Source organism: Strongylocentrotus purpuratus, unplaced genomic scaffold, assembly GCF_000002235.5.
Source record: "Strongylocentrotus purpuratus isolate Spur 01 unplaced genomic scaffold, Spur_5.0 spur5_scaffold_16, whole genome shotgun sequence".
NCBI lineage: Eukaryota > Metazoa > Echinodermata > Echinoidea > Camarodonta > Strongylocentrotidae > Strongylocentrotus > Strongylocentrotus purpuratus.
The window spans coordinates 15,085,218-15,108,560 of record NW_022145601.1 but is presented as its reverse complement, the minus strand read 5'-3'; the positions used below and the strand labels follow the sequence as shown (position 1 = coordinate 15,108,560).

The 23,343-nt window shown below is 39.4% G+C and overlaps 1 protein-coding gene across 1 annotated transcript; it reads right to left on the bottom strand.

The window, feature by feature from the left end:
- Positions 1-14,248: 14,248 nt before the first annotated feature.
- Hes (hairy and enhancer of split) lies at positions 14,249-19,234 on the bottom strand. Its single transcript, NM_001001768.2, is given in 4 exon segments — positions 14,249-16,137; positions 16,486-16,573; positions 18,375-18,470; positions 18,758-19,234. Coding segments are annotated over 4 exon segments (1,203 nt in total). The 5' UTR covers positions 18,836-19,234; the 3' UTR covers positions 14,249-15,196.
- Positions 19,235-23,343: the final 4,109 nt, after the last annotated feature.

Genomic DNA, 23,343 nt, shown 5'->3' with positions numbered 1-23,343 from the left:
TCTCGACTTTCCGTATTGCTATTATAATAGTAATTTATATTATTTCCCATCATATAGAAGGCTCATACATCATCATGGTTTGTAAGTTTGTTAAGTTGTAAAGAAGAAAAGAAACAACAACAACAACAACAATAATAAAAACTTCTCTATCATGATTTAAAACTAGCAAGACTATGTTTAGTGTATTCGTTATGCAAACAGATTTCAACAATAGCCAAAGAAAGTCGCAGAAATGCAACCACGATAGTCTGATGGTCACAAACAGAGACGATAAAAGCGCATTTTGTAGGATTTCACTTCGAGAACCGCCCCTTCATGGCGACAAATTCCTAAAGACATCGTATAATTAATGGGGTATCATCGCAAAAGGAAATAAAAAGACTTAAATAAAAGTGACATGGTAACACGAGACATCAATGTTGAGCTTTCGAACTCTTTGGCGAGTTCGGCATCCGATGGCATTTAGAAGGATTTAGCATCATTTGGTGTGAAAGGATATAATTAGAGGGGAACTAATCCCCTTCCGATTCTAAGACAGTGGTGGCCTTGTTTTTTCTTTGCCTCATCAGAGGATTTATTAGGTATACATGGTTTACATTCAAAGATACAATGATACAAATACCTTGTTGCTACCAATTGCAGAATCACATCAAGGATCAAACAAAATGATCACCTCTTCCCGGTCGGTTGTCCAAATATTTCAAAAACAACGCCGTTCTTTGGCAAAAGTTTTAATGCTTCAAACAAAACGCAACTGTCAAAACTATTCAGTGTCTGAATCTAACCTTCAGATGGGATCTACAACAAATCTCATTCTATAACACACACACAAAAGAAATCTTCATCGACTTTCTATACTTAGGTCACATCATTTTGTAGATAAGCAGTAGAGTCTAATGCTTTGAGAATTTAAAAAAAATCTAAACTGTTAGAGGAAAAAATGTCAGAGGAAAAAGTCTTAGAGGTAAAAATGTCAGGGGTAATAATGTCAGAGGTAAAAATGTCGGAGGTAAAATTTACAGAGATACAGAGCGGGCGCTATGGTACGTCGACGCCCCCACAAAAACAAAAAACAAAGAAAATGCAACAATTTTTCAATAATTCATTGCATTTTGCCCCGACCCCCAACATAAACAAAAACTTCTATGTGGGCATGCCTTGAACCATAGTGCATGGCCCTACAGAGGAATTTTTCCTGTTAGGGACTGGGGGAACATGCAATGAATTATTGAAAATTTGTTGCATTTTCTTTGTGTTTTTGTTTTGGTGGGGCGTCGACGTACCCTAGCGCCCGCTGCGTACAGTCATGAATCATTGGCTAAGCAATGGCCTCGTTACTGTGAGCCCCCAGGATCAAAACCTTGTCGATGTGCTATATAAGTGCCCTTTTATGAGGCATTAATCCCCATTACTGTCAGTTATGACTTAAGGACGTAGGTCCCCTAGTTGATTAGCATAGTAGCACACACATGCTTTAGCAGTCACGCAAAACAAACACTCCCCAATTGTCATTCAATAAAATCTGAGAATATATACTATTATGTATATCTATTAGGAATAATAAATAAATCATTGTCAAAATCATTCAATAAATTGGGGTAAAAATAATTATTCGACCATTATGACCAGCAGTGTATATTCCACTTCTCTCTTTCTCTCTCCCCTCTCCCTTTTGTCTTCTGCCGTCCGGTCTCTCTCTCTCTCTCTCTCTCTCTCTCTCCAATCCCACCTCTGAATTAATACCAGGGCAACCCCTCCCTCTCCACCTCGTTCACAACTTTCAATGAATTATGATTGACACCTCATGATAGTAGACTACCCGTGGTGATGGAATCCGGGTCAGTACCCGCATTCCATTTGAACAGATCATCATCCAAAATAATAATAACTCAGTCTCTCATTTTTTAAAATATTTATTCATTTGACATATTTATACAAGATAAAAAAGAAACAATCGAATAAGCAAAGCCGTTTTTTCCAATTCTAACCAATGGGATTCTTTTCATTACATCAATCAAATACAAAATAATAAGGCTTTTAATGGAGAAAAAAATAATAGGAAAAAATCGTTTGAAAGAAGTTTATGAATAACCAATCATATTTGTTGAGTGAAAAAATATAATAGCAACAATAAACACGGTTAGGAATCCCCATGGTTAGAATTAAATGACAGGTGCGAAAGTATGTAAAGTATTATGGAATAAATTACTAGTTAGTACTCAAGTAATAACGAGGCTAACTTTTATTTAGAGAGGGTAAAAACCAAAGGCAAATACTAAAACAACAACCAAACTTATTCTCCTAGTTGGAAGTTATTAGAACTTCTGTTCACAAAATGAATCCAAGATTTCGTTATTTTCGATGAAAGATCATTAAAAATAATATTTTAAAAAAGATGGGTGGGGGGGGGGGGGGGGGGTTGGCCTTTTGTTTATATCTCTCTTCGCAAATCGTGAGAGTTCATGATCCCTGAGAAGTGTGTTCAGTGATTGACAAATTTAAAGAGGGGGGGGGGGGAGGGGGCGTCGGCCATTTTGTCTTTTGGGATCTGCCTATTATGCCTCATAAAGAAAAAAAAATGATAGGCCCGTGAAAAATATGAAGCGCATGCGCACTGATATGAGTAATGATACTCCGTTGTTTACGCGTGGTCGATGAGGAGTCGTTCGATGATGAAACATTTTCTTCCCTGTGGTTTGAGGGCAAAAGGGACTAAATAATGAAATGAAACCGAGAAATACAATCGGACTATGTTTTACGCAAGAGTTCACGTCTTTCCCACGCTCTCGAAGTCATGTTGGATAGACTCATCGTCCAGGAGTTGCACGCGTGTATTTCTGAAATTGCAAACTTATCATATGCATGTATTATAAGGTCGAGTGAGCGCCATTGTGGCCAGTGCCATCAGGAAAGTTCGAGTTAGGCACAATTTGGAGAATACTGCTGCTTTGTTGGGCAAGGACAAAACACAGAATAAGGCGCCATTTTGCACCAACTGAAACTCTCTGTATAGAAAGATGGTTTTGCCTATAGTTTTCCGTTAAAAAAGCGACGCCACGCAATTTACAAGTAAACAACGTCGAACTATGATTTGTTTCTCTTTCAAGTTGACAGAAGAGGATGGAAAAGGGAAGTGGTTGAAAAAACTTATGAAGACGGAACAGCAAAATGAAATAAGATTGATTAGAAATGGAACAATCAGAAATATGATGCAGAGGAAAATGTCGATGGCAGAGGTAAGACTGAAGAGTTACACACCTGCGCAGATAGATGATATTAAACGATGAAGACTAAAAAGAGGTAGACAAAAGGATACAATATTGAGAGTAAGGTGGTGAGGAGGGAAATTGGAAGAACAACAAGGAGTAAGAGGATGGGTTAGGAGCAGTTAATCACTTAATCGCAAAGATTTTAAAGAAATCAATCGACTTAACTTCCTTGAGTTAAGGGCAATTAAAGCCTTTACAGGGGGCCAATCCTATTATCTCTTTGGAAATCAAGTTTGGATTACGTCATTGTAGTTTTTGCACTTTTCAAAAAGGTGATGGGTAAGACTATTGAACCAGCCCCGAGGTCGATTTTTCGAAAGTCTCTGCAATCGGCTTATCGATGAACAACAAAATGATTCGATAGGGGGAAAAGTGAGACGAAGATGGATGATCCTGTTTCACGAAAAAACAAGCCGTTGATGAAAGAAATTGCATTTCTAATAACAAGGAAAAACGTCATAATAATAGAGGTGGTGAAAGAAGAAATGGAACGTACAAGATCTACTTTTTGGAAAATGAAAATCAGGAAAAAGTCGGGATTAAAACTCCTGTTATGCAGTCTAACACGATGAACATTTTCCAACACGTTGAATACCTAAGACATGATGTTATTTACCGTTTTACTGTGGTGCAGACAAGAAAACAATGTGGGCACGTCGGGTGTTTCTGTGGTCGATTTATTTTGGGGATCCATAAAAGGAATATTTCACGGAGATTTGACTCAGAATAAATCACAGAATAATAATAATATTTCAAGAAAAGATTTATGAGGGCCAGGACGTGAATCCTTTTTTTTCTGGGTTAATATTTAATAAGGAATGATATTCGTAAACAAGCTAGCATTCAATGCTTTCTAACAAAACACAATTTCCCCAGTTTTTAAACCTTATCGCCTATAGAGAATAGCATTATGTTTAAATCTAAAAAAAAGATAAATGTCATGGCAGGATAATGAACCCCTCAACAACAACCATATGAGTATTTGAACTGTGCATATCACATGTGCCACATTCATGTTAACAAAAAAAACACGTATATAACACATTGTGTATATATGCCATGACGCCTTAACCCATCGGCATTTACGCGGAATATATAATCTCTGTAGACCGACCGATATTTTTAAAAGGGTCGCTATACCGACGATCAACAAGACCGACTGCTCAAAAACCGACGACGGCCCGCAAGACTGCAAAACAAAGTTAAATGAGAATAAAGCAGAGATTTTTTACTTTTTTGAGGCACTTCTTGATCATTTTGAAGCGCGAATTTTTTTAGGGCTTCAATATTACACCATATCACTGACACTGATAAAACGTAGGGCTGTGTATCTCAGATTTAACATTGTTAAACGATCCGATAAAACAAGAAATAAACAAGAGAAGCTAAAAAGTACCGTCTAGTAGGCTGTTGGTCTCGCCTACCGCCCCCTCCCGAAAGTTGTGTGATGGTCCACGAGTTCGACAACGTCATTCTATTTCTAGTGGTCCGCCGGTATATATGGACCCCGTTTGGGAGCTCGTCGTCGGCTTCACCTTTTGCTGGCTACGTGAAAGCCAAACCCTGTATAATGAAGGAGGAGGAGGAGGATATCAAAACGGAAATGTGAAATTGGAAAGACAAAAATGAAATTGATAAATAATATCTTGATGATCGCGAATAAAATGAAGGTATACAATATGTAGGCCAATTCAAAATATAGGTGTATAACAAAATATTTCTACAATTCTAATTACTGCATAGAGGGACATGTACAAGGGCATTTTCGTGTTTAAGACATATTATAGGAAGAGAAGGACGAGAGAGAGAGAGAGAGAGAGAGAGAGAGAGAGAGAGAGAGAAAGAGAGAGAGAGATGGAAAGAGGAAGACGGACAGAAATTGGGGGATATAGGGCTCTATCCGAAATCGTCAGACATCAAATCCCCAGTGAGTTTGTCATAAAGGTAACAGCAGGTGTAATGGATAAAATATACAATATCAGATAATAAAATTATTTATCGGTGAGATTTGTGATGCGTTTGTGGGAATCGTGGGAAGATCGTTCTCCTATTGTCGCTTTGACCTTCATAATCTAACACACTTGGATCAATTCAAAGCATGGTGGCCAATCAGAGTCTCATTTTGGGGGTTCCTCTCTCTCACATCTTGAGCAGAGCGGGGATGAGGTGAAGAGAGAAAGGGGAGATAGAAAGAGAGAGAGAGAGAGAGAGAGAGAGAGATGGAGAGATAGGACAGAGAGATGGAGAGAGAGAGAGAGAAAAAAGGAGAATGAGAGATAAAGAGGCAGAGATGAATGATATAAAGAGAGACTAGAACTGTAAATGTATTAGAACGATATGCATGATTTAACGCCCATGTTTCTACGTGGCAAACGAAAGAGCATCTCTTGGAACTATCTAGAGCAATGTGTTAGAAGTCTGTAGCATTTAGGATAGAGGAGATAGATAGGCAAAACGATAGGCCTAAAAAGATTGGCCCCAAAAGTACAAATGGCGCCTGGACGGTCAGAGTGATATATGGAAGAAAAGAGAATAAGAGAGATAGAGGATGAGAGGAAGAAAGGAAGAAACATCATGGTGGTGAGCTCCTGAGAGGGGGAACCAGAGAGAGAGAGAGAGAGAGAGAGAGATAGAGAGTGAGAGAGAACACACACACCCACACACATTAAGATAGGGAAGAGACCAACATTTTAGATCAGTTTTTGGAATCAGCGTAAAGTTTTATTAGAATTAATAAAGCTTTAAAACCCAAAACACCTCCGATGAAAGGCCTTTATCAAATAGAATAGATTATGATTGTGGTCACGATCAAAAGTAAATCTAGACAAAATCTTTAGCTTGAAATTCGTCAAGGGAAGAGGAGACATATTAAACAGATAAAGAGAAGAATTGAAGCGCAGATTATTGCGTGAGTAGAGATCACTGCACAAGGTTACAAAAAAGGTGCCGAATTTAAAGGCGTCGCTTGGGCAGAAGAGCCTTCATTATCTGTTTAAAATGCATTCTCTGTGGGAAAACCAAACAAACCGAGTAAGGAGACGAGGGCATTTATCTGAAGATAACACCTATATCAAACGGCTTGTAAGCCCATGTTATCGATGTAAGCATACCTGTTTTAAGATACCCCCCCCCCCTCATTTTGGGATCTGGGTTAGCGTACTTGGAAAAATGTGCAAATCGATTACATAATGCTGTTAACTTCTTTAAAAAAAAATTGCCAATAAAATCAGTGATATTAAAAAAAAATAAACTGCAATTTGTAAGTAATATCTATAATGTATGTTCTTTTTTTGGTAGAAAATCTGCATGTATATATCTCTTCTTGTACATGTATATGTGATTGATGCTATTTAATAAAGGAACCCTGTGGAAGAGGAAATAAAAGGCAAAAAAGTAACCCATGCATATAGAATTTAAAGTTACTAATATACTACTACTCATACTAATTTTGTTTACACTGGGAAGCCTCATCAGCACCAATGCCGTTCTACTTACCAGGCGCCATTTTACATCTGGGTGGGGAATGATGAAGTGCCAGAGCCGGGCTAGGATTCGAACCCTCAACCCTTGAATAGACGTATAGCACGTCACCGCCACTTGGTGTTTAATATTTAATTTGGTCGCAATTTTTGTTTTCAGAAACTCGAAATTTAAAGATCATAGAGAGTCACTCAAAGAATGTAAATTGAAGGAATTACCGGGCATGGTGGCTCAGTGGTCATGGGTTCGAAGCCCGACCGAGTCATACCAAAGACTTGTAACAATGGGACCTTCTGCCTCCTAGCTAGGCGCTCAACATATTAGATTGCAGAAGGGTATTAACAAATTATGCTATGCTGGAAGAGCAGTTTCATAGCTGAAGTGGCTACCCTGGGTAAATAAAACGTTATTATTATTATTATCATAGCTTAAAAGGGCCGTCATCATGTGATACAAATGCGACATCTCAATAACCCGACGGCCCATGAGAACTACTATGTCGGCTTCGTAAATCCTCAGACAGCTTGTCAGAAAGGTTGTTAGAACTTTTATATTTCTCACGGGCTGTCGCCTGTCGGTCATGCGGTCTGTCTGTCAGTCTGTCTATACCGCAGGATATCGCTCTCATGGGCCTCATCCACAAAAAAAAGTTGTTCAAAAATTATTAGAATACCTGAGCCTGAGGTAGACATAGGACCCAGATTCTGGGCGGTTTAGATTCAGCGGCAATTCGAGGAAGAAATTACATTACGTCACGTGATTTGTTGATAATATTAAATACATGTATTTTGAAGAAAAATTCTGAAATTCAATAACTTCCTTCTTTTTTTTCCCCCATTGCAATAGTGAAGCTCAAACAACTGCAACAAAAATGAACAAGAAATATTGAGGTGAAGATGGCAAGCTTCGGAAGCAATATGTTGACTCAGTAAACCACATAGTTTATCTGTTCTTTGTCTTCAGTCAAAGATCAGTCATATTTGTTCAGTAATGAATGACAATTCAACGCTTCAAGGATTGTCAAAAACTCCACATGGAATATTATTGTCACAGCGAAGTTTTTGACATGAATATCCTGTCTTTACTGAATATTGCGCGTGAAACGATTGTCCTGTTTAACAAACAAAAGGCTGTGAATGGGGGACGGACGGTACCGGAATGCGAATGGTTCTCATGCTGTTTAAGGACAATTGAAGAAAAGCATCCGAGAGTATCCCAGAAGAAAAGGAGAAGGAAGTCATAAAAGAGAGAGAGAGAGAGAGAGAGAGAGAGAGAGAGGGAGAGAGAGGGAGAGAGAGACACACAAAGAGAGACGGGAAGGGGAGAGAGAGAGAGAGAGAGGGGAGGGAGAGAGATAGAGATAGAGATAAAGAGAGAGAGAGAGAGAGAGGGGGGGGGGGGGGGGGTGAGACTGGGGGAGGCAGAGACAAAAAAGAGGCAGAGAGAGAGTATTCGAACCCGAATCAGGAGAAAAGGTGAATATGGAAGAAGTTGGGACAGAGAGAAAGAGGGGGAGAGAGAGAAAGAGAGAGAGAGAGAAAGAGAGAGAAAGAGAGAGAGAGAGAGAGAGAGAGCGAGAGAGAAAGAGTGGTGCTCACCTCCACGGTGAAACCGTGGGAAGCTAATTTGTTTTCTTTTAAAATATGAATCATTTTAATAAATCACAGTAAAGAACCGCAAGTCATTTCAGGAATTGGTGTAATACATAACACGAAGTAGGTGATCAGAATACTGATGATAATGAAAATAAAACTAATGAATTGGAACTGAATGTAATAACGCTGTTGTGTGTTGTTTGTATTAGGATGTATTGCGGTTTTCTTGTAAAAAGTTCGAATAAGCTAACATGATGATTAATATCATCTTAAATTATATTCTTCGGTAAAATTGACACAGAGGTGGAGAGATATAAATCATCACAGATACAAAGCTAAATTGAATTTTCAGGCGGCCCTTGACGAATTATCTTCAAATCAGTTTACAATGCAATTTAAATTAAATGTCCTCATGAATTTCAAGGGTATGCGAATATTGCAAGATGGAAGTAGGGCCAACTTCGTGCGTGTTAAAATAAAGACACCTAGCACACTGACACAAATTATTTAAAAATCGAGTGGATCGAAAATACAAATATAACAGCAACATAAGACAAAAGAAGAGAGAGAGAGAGAGAGAGAGAGAGAGAGATAGGGTTGGGGAAGGAGGAAAATGGAGCTTTATGCATCGCTATTTTAAACATTGCAATGCACCTAAACAAAAATCAGCGTTCCAATGAAGTAACAAAGAAATTCACGAAAACGGCAGTTTTTGGATTAGCGATACGTTTTTAAATCAAAACCACTCTACTCTAGCTTACACACGCGTCCAAAATATTGAAGTAACCAATCAGAGTGTCTTATTAGGGGGCTCGCCCTCGCTGTCCAATCAAATTTGAGCCAACGCGTGCTGTTGACCAATCAGAGCTCTCTATTCATAGCGTCGGCACGCGCCAAGTTCGGATGGGAAAACAGGTGCAATGCACCTGCATAATGCATTCCGTAATTCGAATGCCCAGCCATTATAACGATGGGGTGATTCGCGTGGCGTGGGGGCCCATGAAGGGTGAAAAGATAATACGATGGGGGCCTTTTGAATAGAAGTCAAAGGGGTTGCTTTGTGCATGTGATTTGGAATGCGGAATGTGATCCAAATTACCAGAAACTTAGCGCATGAAATATTCCTTGCAATGTGATCAATTAATTAAGTTTTAAATGGATGTATTACCGTTCTGAGTGGGCTAAAGAGGAATAAATAAGTGTAGACTGACGAGGAGAAGGAGAGAAACGTAGAAAAAGAAAGAATATCGGAGAGAATTAATGAGTGGATGATGTAGAAGAAGAGGGAGAGACAGAGAGAAAGAATGACAGAGAAAGGGTGAAGGGTTGAATACTAGATAGAAAGATAGATATAGAAATAGAGTTACAGAGAGAGTGAGTGAAAGCACGAAAGGGGGGGGGGGTCTGTTTACATCAAAACTTCATTAAAACGAAGAGGAACTCTCAATATCTAATGAAAATAGGCTTGTCAGCGCAAAATGTGAAGAGAAGCAACATAATGTGGATGGCTAATTACAGGGTAGGCCTATATACGGCAAATTTTGTCATTTTAGCATGATTCATATACCGCGGAATGAATGAAATTTTTTCTTTTCTAGTGTTGATCGCTTTCCTTATAACTTTCAGCTGAGGGTTTATTTCTTGTTGCATGCTACAGCTATTTCAACCAGTTCAGTTACTTTAAAGGCATCGTTTAACAATGATAAATCTGAAATGCATGACCCTACGTGTTATCAGTGTCTGTGATATGGTGTAATATTGAAGCCCTTAAAAAAAATGCCCCTTCAAAAGATCATGAAGTGCCTTAAAAAAAGTAAAATTCTTTGAGTGACCGGTTTTTACCATACTCATTTTCCCCAATCGACTGTAGGGTTATAGAAAACATTGGGAAAACGGTTTTGAAAATTCTAATTCCAATCATGAATATCTTGATAAGCAGACAGGTGATCGGCTTGTAAACTTCATGGGATTCCTGACTGACCTAAAGGTTTATAATTAAGGTTGCATCATGAGCTCAATCCAGGAATTTTTTAAGAATATGAGGCAAAGATACCCAATCCCTTTTAGAGCCATGCCACATTTTCAAAAAAGTACCCTCCAGTGTGGCTGATTGGTGTATAAGAAAAAAGGTGGGGGAGACACATTTTCAAGACAGAAAAGAAATCGGATACGAGACAGAAGAATCGGGCAATTTGTAATACACGACAAAAGCGGGAGAAAAAAGAAATTAATATTCGGACCACAATTCGATAATCTGAATACACCCAGGCCATTTTGTGGTCAGTTATTAGGGCATGGTACTTTATTCATCACAGGATAAGGTAAACTTATCTCCGTTCTCAGCGCCAATGGTCACTCGGAAAGTGCGAATAGTTTATTCGCCAAATATTTTCATTCTCAATATCAATTTTCATAATCATGCATCAGAAAAGGGCAACAGCAAATTGTTCTTACTTCCTTTCCAATATTAATTTCATAATCATGTACAATTAAACAAAAAAGTATTTGAAAGATGGAAAACGGTCAATGGCCTGAGGCAAGGGCGAACTAACGGACAACTGACCGTTTCAAAGCACGTGCTACCAACAGTCTGCTACGCACGCGCGTGTTCTAGTACAAACACAAGCCGACGACGACTAGACGGCTTGACCGCCGCCATCGCTCCGGCCAATCTGACCATGTCCAGGGAGAAATGCCGCTAAGTAAAGCAAACACATCCCAACGTGAGAACGGGCAGGTTCGGCTTAAAATGGACATGCCTGCCATTATCCATGACACAGTTTTCAGATGAGATTATTACACTTTTTGTCTCAGTGCATTTGTCCCAGGGTTTTGGATGCATTTCTTTTAAATCTTGGAGAGCTGTGCAAACGTTTGAAACCGGCGAGGTCGCACGACCCCATGTTTAGCCAGGTGCCTGTACTTCATCCATTGGTCACACTCGGTCAAGCCACATTTTCATTTCAAAGTTCAATGTCATATTCAGATCACAAAAAAAAATTACAGTCTGGCAGGAATTGTTTGCAAACGGTGCAGCATTTGAATATCTGGAAGGAAAATAAAACTTTGCAATTTCTCTATGATATTGGCCCCTCGCAAGATTGACAAGAGCTAGATGAACATACGCGCTCCAAAACTTCTTTCAGTTTCATGAATGCTATCACTGGCTATGGACGATAAGGAAAGTGAAGGGCTGATATTCGGGCAATCGACGTCAGTCCCCCCCCCCCACACACACACCCAATAAAAAAGGCTAGCAAAGTTACGACTTGTACGCCAACAGTTGACCGCCACCAAGTCTATTCCAGCTCACAATGTTAGATATCTTTCGTCTACCGGTCTCTTCATAATAAATTAAAGGACTTCTTAAAATATACATAAAAGTATAAGAGAATTGTAGAAGAACTCCCGGAGAAATACAGGAAAATTTTACAAAAGATTGTTTACATAATGAACGTTATTGTATTTCTTCCCTTTTCAAGATAACATAACTTGACAAGATATTTAAGATAAGATAAGATAACATAATAAAAACAATCCTATCCATGTGAACTTCGATGAAAATTTATACATAAACAATTAAAGACAAAGACCAGTTCTGGTCATGCGATTGCATTGTGAAAGAAACGTTGTGGAATCGATCAGAAAAGGTTGATCATCTAGCATATGTATTGGTGTGTACTGCAAGGTTCTGGAATCATCAAAATGATAAGAAATTTGGCCCAGTCTTGATAAAGTTACAAGCCCTGTACACATAAAGATGTATATTGGACTACCCCCACACGTGTGCGACACGTGAGTTTTATCTATCATGTCCAAATAGATATAATAATTTACCAAATATATCAATTAGTAGGCGGTTTCTCTGCAAAATTTGTATGATCACGTATTAGTCAAAACATATTCTTTCACATGATTGGTAATAAGAGCTTCCATTTCATTATTTGAGAAGGGGGGGGGGGGCTTCCAAAACTGGTCTTTACCTTTAAATAGAAAGAAAGTATTAATCGGAACATCGGGAAGAAGAATGTTGTAACTGGATAATTGACGTGCGTGACAGCTTTTGTTTTGTTTCACCTCAATGTCAAAGGTTACACTTGCATTGTTCTGGACCTTGACACGACTAAAGCGGACTAAAAGGGGAGTGGTTTGTTAGTAAACAATCCATTTTAACTTTTACTCCTACTGAGAAAGAATCATCGATTTGGGGCAATTACGCACGCTCTCAGGATAGCGTATACCGAACCTCCCGTTGTTCAGGAAAATGAGCACTGTCTTATAGTCAACCTGTTATACCAACCATGCGGTTTACCTCATTTTCTGCTCCATTTTCCTCTTTTTCTTGTTGAACTTGATAATCACGCACTCCTCTGAGAGTTCCTTTGCCAATCACATTGACTGATTTGTGTCACTCAATAGTTTCCATGTTATGACAAGGCCTGATTTGACAAGCAAGTATGACAATTGTATTCAAGTCTTTTATTTGAATTGCCGTTATCATACGCTCTGGGGAGCGAGAGGGGGGATTCCATGATATCACAAATGGGAATACGGTCCTTCCAGAATATGATTCATGTTCCAATTTATCGATGATTGTCTGTTTTTAGATCTAGCCAAATAAATTCGCGTCAAGGTTATCACCCCTCGCTTTTTGTGCGTGGTTTCTTTGCAATCTTCCTTTATTTTGTTTGGACATGAAGTAAAGAAGGAATATAATATATATAATCCATTTTTCGTCTGGTTTGAATCTCTGTAGTGAATGGAAAGTTACATTTCACATTTGAATTTGCCAATACATGTAGACATATTTAACGAGAAACATCCACCCAATTTTGTGAGCTCAGAGTTTGGCGCATTTTCTTTTGTTTTATATTTGCCCAACAAAGCAACATTCGCCATATTGTGTATAGCAAGACAAGAACCGCGTTGGCCAAACTGTTTTATTTTGGCTGTGACCATGGACCTGCTGCTCTGACCATCCATTCTCACTGTATGGATGTGATTGCGCCCTCATTCGACAGCACATGCACCTTTAATACCACGGGCAAAATTTCTTTTCATCATATACCGGTACACAACTCCACCTCGTGTTGGCTGCGAGTAGGGAAACGCGTCCTCAATCGAATTGATAGGGGAGAAAGAGAAAGAGAAAGAGAGAGAGAGAGAGAGAGAGAGAGGGATAGAGAAGGATTTTTTTTTTGGGGGGGGGGGGTGGAGGCTGAAGCAAAGTATGGTTCGAGTTTTTGACCCTTTTTCATACCCTCCCCACCCGATGGCTTTGTACTATCGAATTTTATTCATCATGATGGACTGGTGCCCCTATTCCCGACATAGCACCAGTGACCACTGGATCCACGCTGCGCCTCTGTCTCGCTCATCAGATTACACTGACGCCAATCAAACACCCATCGCAATGGTGTACGTCTACACCGGTCGTTAACACCAGAAGCAAACAAGCACATCTTACTGACATTACACAGGCACATTCACACCAATCAGGAACACCAGATGCAAACAAGCACCTTATTGCGATATCATTCATACACCTTCACGCTTCTTACATTCTAGGATACTTTCATCATTAATGAACACCAGTGATCAGTGTCAACCCAGCATCTCTCTCCGACACGAAACACTTTTTTAAGAGATCACCAACGACGACCACACAACTCCTTTCAACACGTTTCACTTTAAAAAAAAATAATATTCCCACTTTCCACAATCAAACGCACTATTCCTTTATCTCCAAGAACCACCAGGTCCATGCTCAAACAATCTCACGTTATTACTTATTATTTCCAAAATGAACTATCTAATTTATGACAATCAATCACACACAACTCATATTCTCACACAACCATGACATACATCTTCAAAGTACTTTAAACATAACACTGACACAAATTTGTTTATGTTTTCTGTGTTTTAATTCATTTTATGAAAAATATCTTATATTTCTATAATATACACAACAAGTATCGCCTCGACCAGAACGAAACGTAGAAAAGGAAAAACGACAAATATAGTACTCACAAAAACAACTTCTGAAACAGCAAGTTTAACAAGAACAACAAAGTTGGAAACATAATCAATATAACTAGAAAAATACGAAGGATTTGGTCCATAGCTGTACTTGGAGAAAAAAAAAAACGACACTTATTCTTGCATAACATTTTTGACAGGCACTTTGAAAAGCTTCAGTTGAGCAACAAAATTAAAACTTGCGGAAATATGTTTTTCACTGCAAACACATCAGTCTTGTAATGTATCGATAAATATATATATGTATTTACTGGGAAAAAAAAATCAGGCGATGCGTTTTTGTTATGATAGCAAAGCACATTATTTATCACATTTTGAGTCACAGCAAAAGGCACATAAGCTGGTTTTGTCTATTAAAAATAAAGCGGCTTTAAAATCACGGGAGGCTGGAATGTACTAGTATCCATTTTCTTCAGTATAAAATGTTTTTCAAAGTAATTTTTATTTTTGGTTGGAATATGAATACAGATTTCGGTAGTGATTATCTGGCAAATGAAATGACAAAAATACTTTGTGATTTGTTCCAGGGACTCATGTCCACAATTTAAAGATCCCTGTTTGGTTGATGCTGTTCTGCATCTTTTGTTGGTAAACAAGTACCAACACATGATTAAAAAAAATAGTACTATAACATCAGGAATATATTAGTTTGACAAAAGCATATGAATACAGTAATACACGTGTAAACGTTATTGGAAGAACTGAATACATTGTAACATCTGGAAGAATAAGTCTGGAAGCTCTTTGCGACTTTGATGAATACTTTTAGTAAAGAAAAGTGTCTTTCTTTTTCAAACTGTTTTTGTGTCTCTATTCGCGACGGTGGCTCCATGGTCGCCAGACTGGTTCCCCTGATTGCTGCACGTGTACTTGGTGAAGGACGGTCTTAGGTGGTGTGAGGGGTTGGGGTAGAGTTTGGAAAGCGACTTTGGTCGGTCGCACAATGGGAGCTGGAGCGGGTGCAGGTAAAGCTACCAGTGTTGGTGTTTGGACGGCGGTGACTTGCTGGGGTGCGTTCACCTGAGTTTGTGGGGGAGGGATGTGAACTTGAGCATATGCCTTTGGTGATTCTGCCGAGACCGGTCCTAGCGATGCTGGCGACATGGTTGGCGATGCGAGGATTGGAGCACTCTGAGCGTAGACTGGAATGAAATGACTTGGTAGCTGCCCACCGGCGGCGAGTGCCTGTGGAGGCAGGACAAGGGTGATCTCGCCGCCCGAGGGAAGAGATCCAGGAAAACCAAGTGGGATTCCCGATAGCACCTGAGTGTGACCTGCAGGGACATTGTTCGTGTTGCATGGACTAACAGTCTCTACTCTCGACTGGACACACTGTTGTTGTTGAACTGGTGATGTCACGATGCCGTTTGATGAACTTAACGCCGTTGAGGTCGCCTGCGAGATCTGAACGCGTATCGGCTGCGTGACCTGCGATGTGTTGACAGCGGTAGACATTGTTGGGGAAGGAGTCGCGGCTGGGCTTGGGAAGATGACCGTTGGTTGTCCCGCATGCAGTGGCGCAATGGGTGACACGGAAACAGGCGACGTCGGTGGTGACGGTTGCGATGAAGCGGACGATGGCGACGGGGTTGGAGGGTTACAGGTATTAGCTAGGTGATTGATGAGGGATAGTCGCATGTCGGGACCACCAATGTTCTCAATGTTTGTGAAGAATCGGGCAACCTCGTGGACGCATTCACTGTAGCCCTGGCGGAATCGACTAACCATGTTAGGGTCGGAAGAAAGAGGACCTGGAAATAGAATAAAAGGAAAGAATCTTCGATTAGCAACAGATTAATATCGAGATTACATTTTAAATAAAAGGACTAAAAGGAGAAATTCTATGTAAATCAAGGCAGCTTTTATTGAATCGACATGAAAATGTTACTAAATTTGTACCTCCTAAAATAAAGGAGAAAACTCGCGTACTTAATGGATGTAACATTAAATGTCTACTACCAATTCAGGATTGGTGTATTATAGCAATGGAAGGGCATCAAATTTCAGTGTGGATTATGTATAATTTTCTGATATTTATCAGATGCTGTATTTATTCTTAAACTGGTATTTCGGGGATAGGAATTATCATTGATTCTTACCTGTAAGTTGGTTCCTTTGGATGTTCCTGAGATGTTTGACAGTCATCTCCAAGATATCTGCTTTCTCCAACTTGGAATGTCTTGAGCTCTGTATAAATGAAACAAAGAAAAAACTTCGTCAAGAACTGGCTTCAAAAACCGCGCCAAGCAATGGCAACACAAAAAGTGAGTCTTCTTCCTTATTAGGTGACGTCACATAGACAAAGATTCTTTGTGCGAGGGTGAAAGTGTGTGTGCATGTGTGTCAAAGGCATTCCATCGCAAATTGAATTTAGCGCCATACGCAAGAGATTGATAGCATTTATCCAATCAGCGCGCAGGATTTAGAATGGGTCGTGTGGCTTGAATACACAAGTCGCGTGAGCTGAGTGCAGCGAGATGGGCAAGAAAACCAAAAAGGATTATACCGCTGAGTTAAAGACCGGCCCACCGAAGTGAGATTGAAAAGACACCTTTTGTCTACTTTTTGTAATGGAAAGAAAAGAATAATTGGTTTTCCTGTGAATAACCTCAACAATACGAGACAAATCCTTTCTGCAACCCTACCGTAATTTCGAGAAGCAGAACCATCAAGTCATGATGTTCGGAGAAACGAGAATGACAGGTATGCCTCAATTTTTTTCTTTCTAAATGGAAATATTGGTGTCCACTGCCATGTGGTTAATTTAGCAGATATAAACATTCAAAGGTTGTGAGATGACACGCATGTTCGGAGCGGTGATTTACAGCGGGAGGCAAACTTTGGAGGCGAGTCTCACGAGTTTCAAATATCATCATGAGCTCTTGCCCCCTTTTCTTGATGCCATCGATCGACCGTCATGAGACACGGGAAGGGGCGCGGGTTTTCTCAATAAATTTGGCGCGCTGTCTTTGTATACGTAGGAAAATCAAACACCGAGTCAGTGGATTAAAGCAATGAATTAAAGCAATTAAGCTACTCAGTAAATACACTCTTTAGGATCGAGACTTTGAGAGTAAATCAATGATCGGACAACTAGATTTTGGCGCGTTTTAGAGATCCACACACGTGTCACCGTGCTAATAAATACAACCTCATATCGAATAGTGTAACAAGTACAAAAGTCGCATGTTCAATGTCCTATAAATTTACAGTCATGGCATAACAAAGTACATCTGAAATATATAACCCCGGTATGTGGAAAAGTGTGTAGCTAAATGAAATTTACCTTCAAAATAAGACAAGTCCTAAAAGTTAAAACATCCAAGCATTTTACCACATTATTATTCATGAATGAACTGCTAAAAAATAATTGAATAACCACTAACGAAATAAGCCACAGCATTGCCTTTCTCCCAACCGAAGATGAGCGTTAATCGTTATTATACTGAAAATCCTGATCAAGTGAAACCTACAGTATACAGCACAAGCACTGCACGAGCGAGGAGCCACTGATCGCGACGCTATTTGCATGGCAACCGTTCGGTCACTGTACAATTGCGACACTATCAATGATAATTGCTGGTGAGCGCGTTTCAAAACTATTGCAATACAGAAGTCAAGTTAAGAGTCATAAAATAGACCCCCTTGGCCCTTTACCACGGGAATTGCCTTTGATACACACGGATAGACACAATCAATGTAAATGGAAATTAAAATTACATGACCAGATCACATATTTATTCACAGCATTACGAGCGCGAGGATGGGAGGATGTTTAAAATTGAAGAAGAGGAACACATAAACAAAAATATGAGAGTTGGTAAAGCCTTGCGAATTTGGCAAACTAGAAAAATAATGCTCTAACAGAAAACAGGAAGGTTGAAGCCTTTACCCAAGGTACTGTAATTAAATACCAAGTTGAAAACATTTGGAACTAAATGATATACAGAACTCGGAAGTAGACAATCTTTTTTTTTTTAATACTTACATCTTTGTTAGTTGCTTCTAAGATAAGAGCCTTGAGCTGTCCTAAACTATCGTTAATCCTCGCTCGTCTTCTCTTTTCCATCTGAGGCTTGGACGACTGTAATAAAGAAATGACAGGAAGAATTTAGCTTCACAAATTAAAACAAAAATGAAGAAATGCAACACTTTTAACTTTGACAAGTTATTTACACTACAAGAATGACATGATGAATCTGATCTCGCAATAGGATATGATGAGAATTTAGCATCGGAATTTAAAATAAATATCTGAAGAACAAAATATATATGACAACTCAAACTGACGGACAAAATTGTTAAAGCTTCTATGAAATCTCCTTTACAGAATCGTGAAGTGAGAATCAGAAGATGAGAAGAAATATTTACCTTTCGTCCCGATCCCTCGTGTATTTTTGGTTTAGTATCCACAGGCATTTTGGAGAAATAAACTTCACGAAGAGGCATTCAAAATACTGAGAATGTAAAACAAAAATCACTTGCTGCCAATCCTGAGAGAAAATATTCCTAAGTCCACAAGTGGGTTAGATAGTGCAGTGTACGGGTATGTAGAAATCCACAAGTTAGTGACGGAGTTCTTTTCGCGAGAGCAACGGAACGTGCGTGCACTGTGATTGAATGTGCGATCGTATCTGATGGAATTTGATGAGGTCGTGTGCTTGATAAGTCGCCGACTCGCGTCTTTCGCTGTCGTGTGAATCACAATTTTACATTTTTCCCACAATCCAACCTATGCATGCGGTCGTCTGTAAAGCTTCGATCTGACATTCCGCAACACAACACAATAGCTTGGCCCCACTCCCGTGTATACACTCGCGAGTCAGTTTTGAAAGAAGTCACCGCCTCGCCCCGGATCCCGCTCGCTGATTGGTCGGAAGGTTTTCCATTCAGGCGCACTTATTGGACAGTCGCGTGGGTGACGTAGCGGCAGGCTGCCAGACTTGGAGCTGGAGCGAACACGCAAGCAGCGCACCACGGCATGGGGTAGGCAGTGATTACTCGGTCAAGATAGCACGTGCCGTAGTCAACATGTGCCCAACAGCCGTAACGCGTTGTTAAGCTCCGCCCACCTGCTCGCTGAAAACACACGAACAAGTGCATCGCTATGTTGAAGGGTCTGAGAGCCGTACAGTGATTGTACACGAGACATTCCCTTGCTCGATAAGTGTGTACCGCACCTCCACAAGTCATACCCCGTACAAGGTGAAAACGGAGAGAGAGAGAGAGAGAGAGAGAAGGAGAGGGAAGGAGATAGAGGGAGAGAGAGAGAGGGTGGGGGCGGCGGGGAGATAAAAATGATGAAACGAATGCATAACCGCAACAATAAAAGTTCGCAGTGGAGACCAGGTACGTGCTAAACATCTTCGAACGTACCGTGGGAACGTAAGCTTGGTTTGGGTTTCTCGAACACTTCGTCTTTTATTCATCTATTATTTTCCATTGTCATACCAGTCGTAAACAACCTTTTCCAACTAGCTAATACCCGAAAAAATATGAAAGGGCACGGGATAATTCTTTTCGGGGTTTATTGTTTAAAATTGTTGAAAAATAGGTAAAATATTTGGTGAAAGAAGATTTGTCATCAAATATGATAGCCATGCATCTCTAGTTCCGTTTTACAAAGTATGATTAATTTGCGGCTGTCATGTAATGAATTCATGATGGAATAAACAACATTGTCCCTTACTTCTGAAATTCAGCAAAATAGTTTGTTTACTTCCAATAAAATCAGATAGAGAGAGAGAGAGAGATAGAGTAAAGGGATAACAAGGCAGGGACAAGGACGGAAGAGGATTTTAATTTATGTTTTATAATTTTTTGATAACCCGATGCATTGGATTAAAGTGAAAAGGGTAATTTCACAGGTTTTAGCACTGAAAATCGGTCGGTGGAATCGGACTTGGACAACGTATCTGAACATAAAACTAATCTGGTCAAGGATATCTTAATCCTACTTCGTAATTTAGTGTAGATAACAATCACCATGTTCAATTACATATTGCCATAAAAAGGGGTGTGCTTATACCTGCGCATTTGCTTTTAAGGTTCTATAATTTTATGGTTTCAGTAAAATGAATGAAAGAGCATTTTGTCTTCCAGGACGACTCGAAATAACTTGATGACTTATTTGCCTAAGGTATTTGTTGACTTCTTATCTCAGACTAAAATCCATGGGAAAATCAAACAAGCGAGGCGAGGCGTACACGTAGCCCGGGTGAGGCCCTTGGTTCCTATGGCTTCTTACCTCATCGGCTTCAAACAATACCTCGTTGATCGGGGCAATCATGTTATTAGTGTTTGCTTCAACTTTGATTCTGTTCAATATGGAAAGAGCGAGTGACTCATTCTTGCTTGATTCAGCCCTTCAAAACAAAAATTCGAAAAGCCTATGATTGAACTTATGATCATTAGGGTATTTCAGATACATATTTGGTTTGAAACGCCGTATTTTATGCCTTTTCAAAAATAGTTTTTTGTTTTTTAAATATAAAATATCTCTACTACCGCTACCCCTCCAGTTTTCCTCACCATCCTTCCATTTCACGAAATCTCCCTCACACTAGGCCTATACTGTTAACAAACTAAAGATGGTGTCTAAAATCTCAACATGATCTGCCACATAATATTTCTCATTTTACAGTTACCCATATTTTTCAAAAGCCTAATAACACCCCGAACAAACAAAACGGGTGGTATTAAAAGTCAAGCACTGCAGTCAACAGATTACGTAGTTAAACCGTGGGAAACCCATGTTTTTCTGTCAACTATGCTGAGGGTTTTTAATACCGAATGAAATTCCATCACGTCGCGATGTCTCGGGTAACTCCGTGCAGGTAAGGGCTGTAAATATCATTTCGACTCGCTGCATTAGAAAACGAGGTCGTGGAATGATGAAGTTTTGCCTGTGTCTTGTGGCGTTACCTCGCCCTCCTTTTACAGAGGGAACCCCTACCTAAGATCAAATTAAATGAGAAGAACTGGGATAGAATTATTATAATATAATTCAACTAGAACAGCTAATACACTTGGAATGTTAGATTATAAACACCTTTTATCGGACAGCGATCCACAGCGATACAATAATAATAATAAGTTTTTCTGTAGCGCATTTCTCTTGTATCGGATATTTTTTTTCTTCTCAAAATCTTCGCTTTCGTTTGAGCAGATGACGAACAAAGCTCATGAACACCAAGAATGAAAATGTCCAAAACGAACAAAGATGTACAAAGTTTAACATGATACAAAGAACAACAGTGGCTGACTGCCAACTTTGAGAGGGCTCGCGTGGCTCTTCGCAAAACAGTTCAGTGGAGGCAAAATAAAAATAATTGAGTGCCGCCCTCTAGAGTGCATCTCCACGCGTAATGGTCAAAAAGTTTTTGCGGTGTACTTCTGTCGAACTATGCGACATACGTTTGCGCATGCACGGAATAAGTACTGCATTGATCTCCAGTGACTTTTCATTCGCCGGAAAGAAAGATAGCTTTATTAAAGAAGGGTGAACGAGAAGGAACAAGAGAAGAAGATGAAGGAAGGGAAGGAGGTGGAGGTGGAGAAGAAATTGAAGTGTAAAGAGGAGAAAAGGAGGAGGAGGAGGGATATTTGATGCTTCTCAAGTGTCGTATATCTTGGAAATAAAGTACATGGTAAAAATCGTAGCTGATTAAATTAAGATTTTGTTTTATTGTTTTCATTGTTTCACACACCACACAGCTTTTGACAGTTCGCTGTTGAACGCCTTCTTGAGAAAACAATGTATATCTCTTTTTTTTAAAGGATTTATCTGTTGCTGAAATTTCTGTGTCCTGGCTGATTTACCTATTTTTGTAAATGTCTCGTTGATGAAAGCGTTTTCCGAACTTCCATTTCACATTGTGTTTAGTCATGATGGAATAACAAGAACTTCGGAATTTTCGAAAAAAGAACTGTATATTTGATTGGGGAAAACCTATTACGATTATGCTATCTCAGCTAACTAGAGAAATTACTTCTAATGTGGTCTCGTATACCATAGATATATGCAAGAAGAAAACATACTTTTTTTCCCTTTTTTTGGGGGGGGGGGGGGGGGTCAGCTTTTTATGTAACTTGGTGCATCCTGCGTCTTGTCTTCTTTCATTTTTTGTTCAAAGATCCAAAATGTAGCACTCGTCAATTCACTCAGCTCCATGTTCGTTCACAATTTCTGTTCACATAATCGATATAAATTAATCGTACATAGTATTTGTTTATTCAGTAAATTCTCATTACGTCGGAGACGCTTATGGAAATGACGTTTCTTCTACAAAAGGAGGATAATGAAGATCTCAAATCATGTTTACTTCAATAGTCATACATTGTATAAATATAATTGCTCCATCTGTATATAGAAATTCTTGTATTTTCTCATTCTTTGAGAGATATTATAGGATGTTATAATGGTCAGATAAATCTTGGTTTGTATGCTTTTCTTTTATTTGTGTAATTGTTATCATCTGTGTTAGTTATAAAATTCATTCAATCCTTAACACTCTATAACGTTTTTTAAATTTTCTTCAAGAACTCACGAAATGGCGGGGCGCGTGGTATGGGATGGTACCCCTTCTCTATTTCTAATTTTCTGTTGGCAAAAAACACGAAATTGCTTGTTGGAATTTGTATTTTTATTTTGTCCGCAAACTTGCTTAATGGATGACCATAGCACATTAACACTTTCTAACAACTTTCAAAGCTGAGGACTAATTTGGTCCGATAGGACCAATATCTCCATTCATAATGGTTTATCGATGCCCTGGAAGTACACACAGGGCAATTTTTGACCTGACGTGGTGCATGGTACCGGAGGTGCACCGCGCGTTGTTTTCATACGAATCAGGAGAGAAAAAAAGAATTATTCATTAATTAACTTTTAAGTCTGACCCCATAGTCCCACGCCATACCATTGGTGTGTGCAGCAGCAGGTCCGTTGACAATAA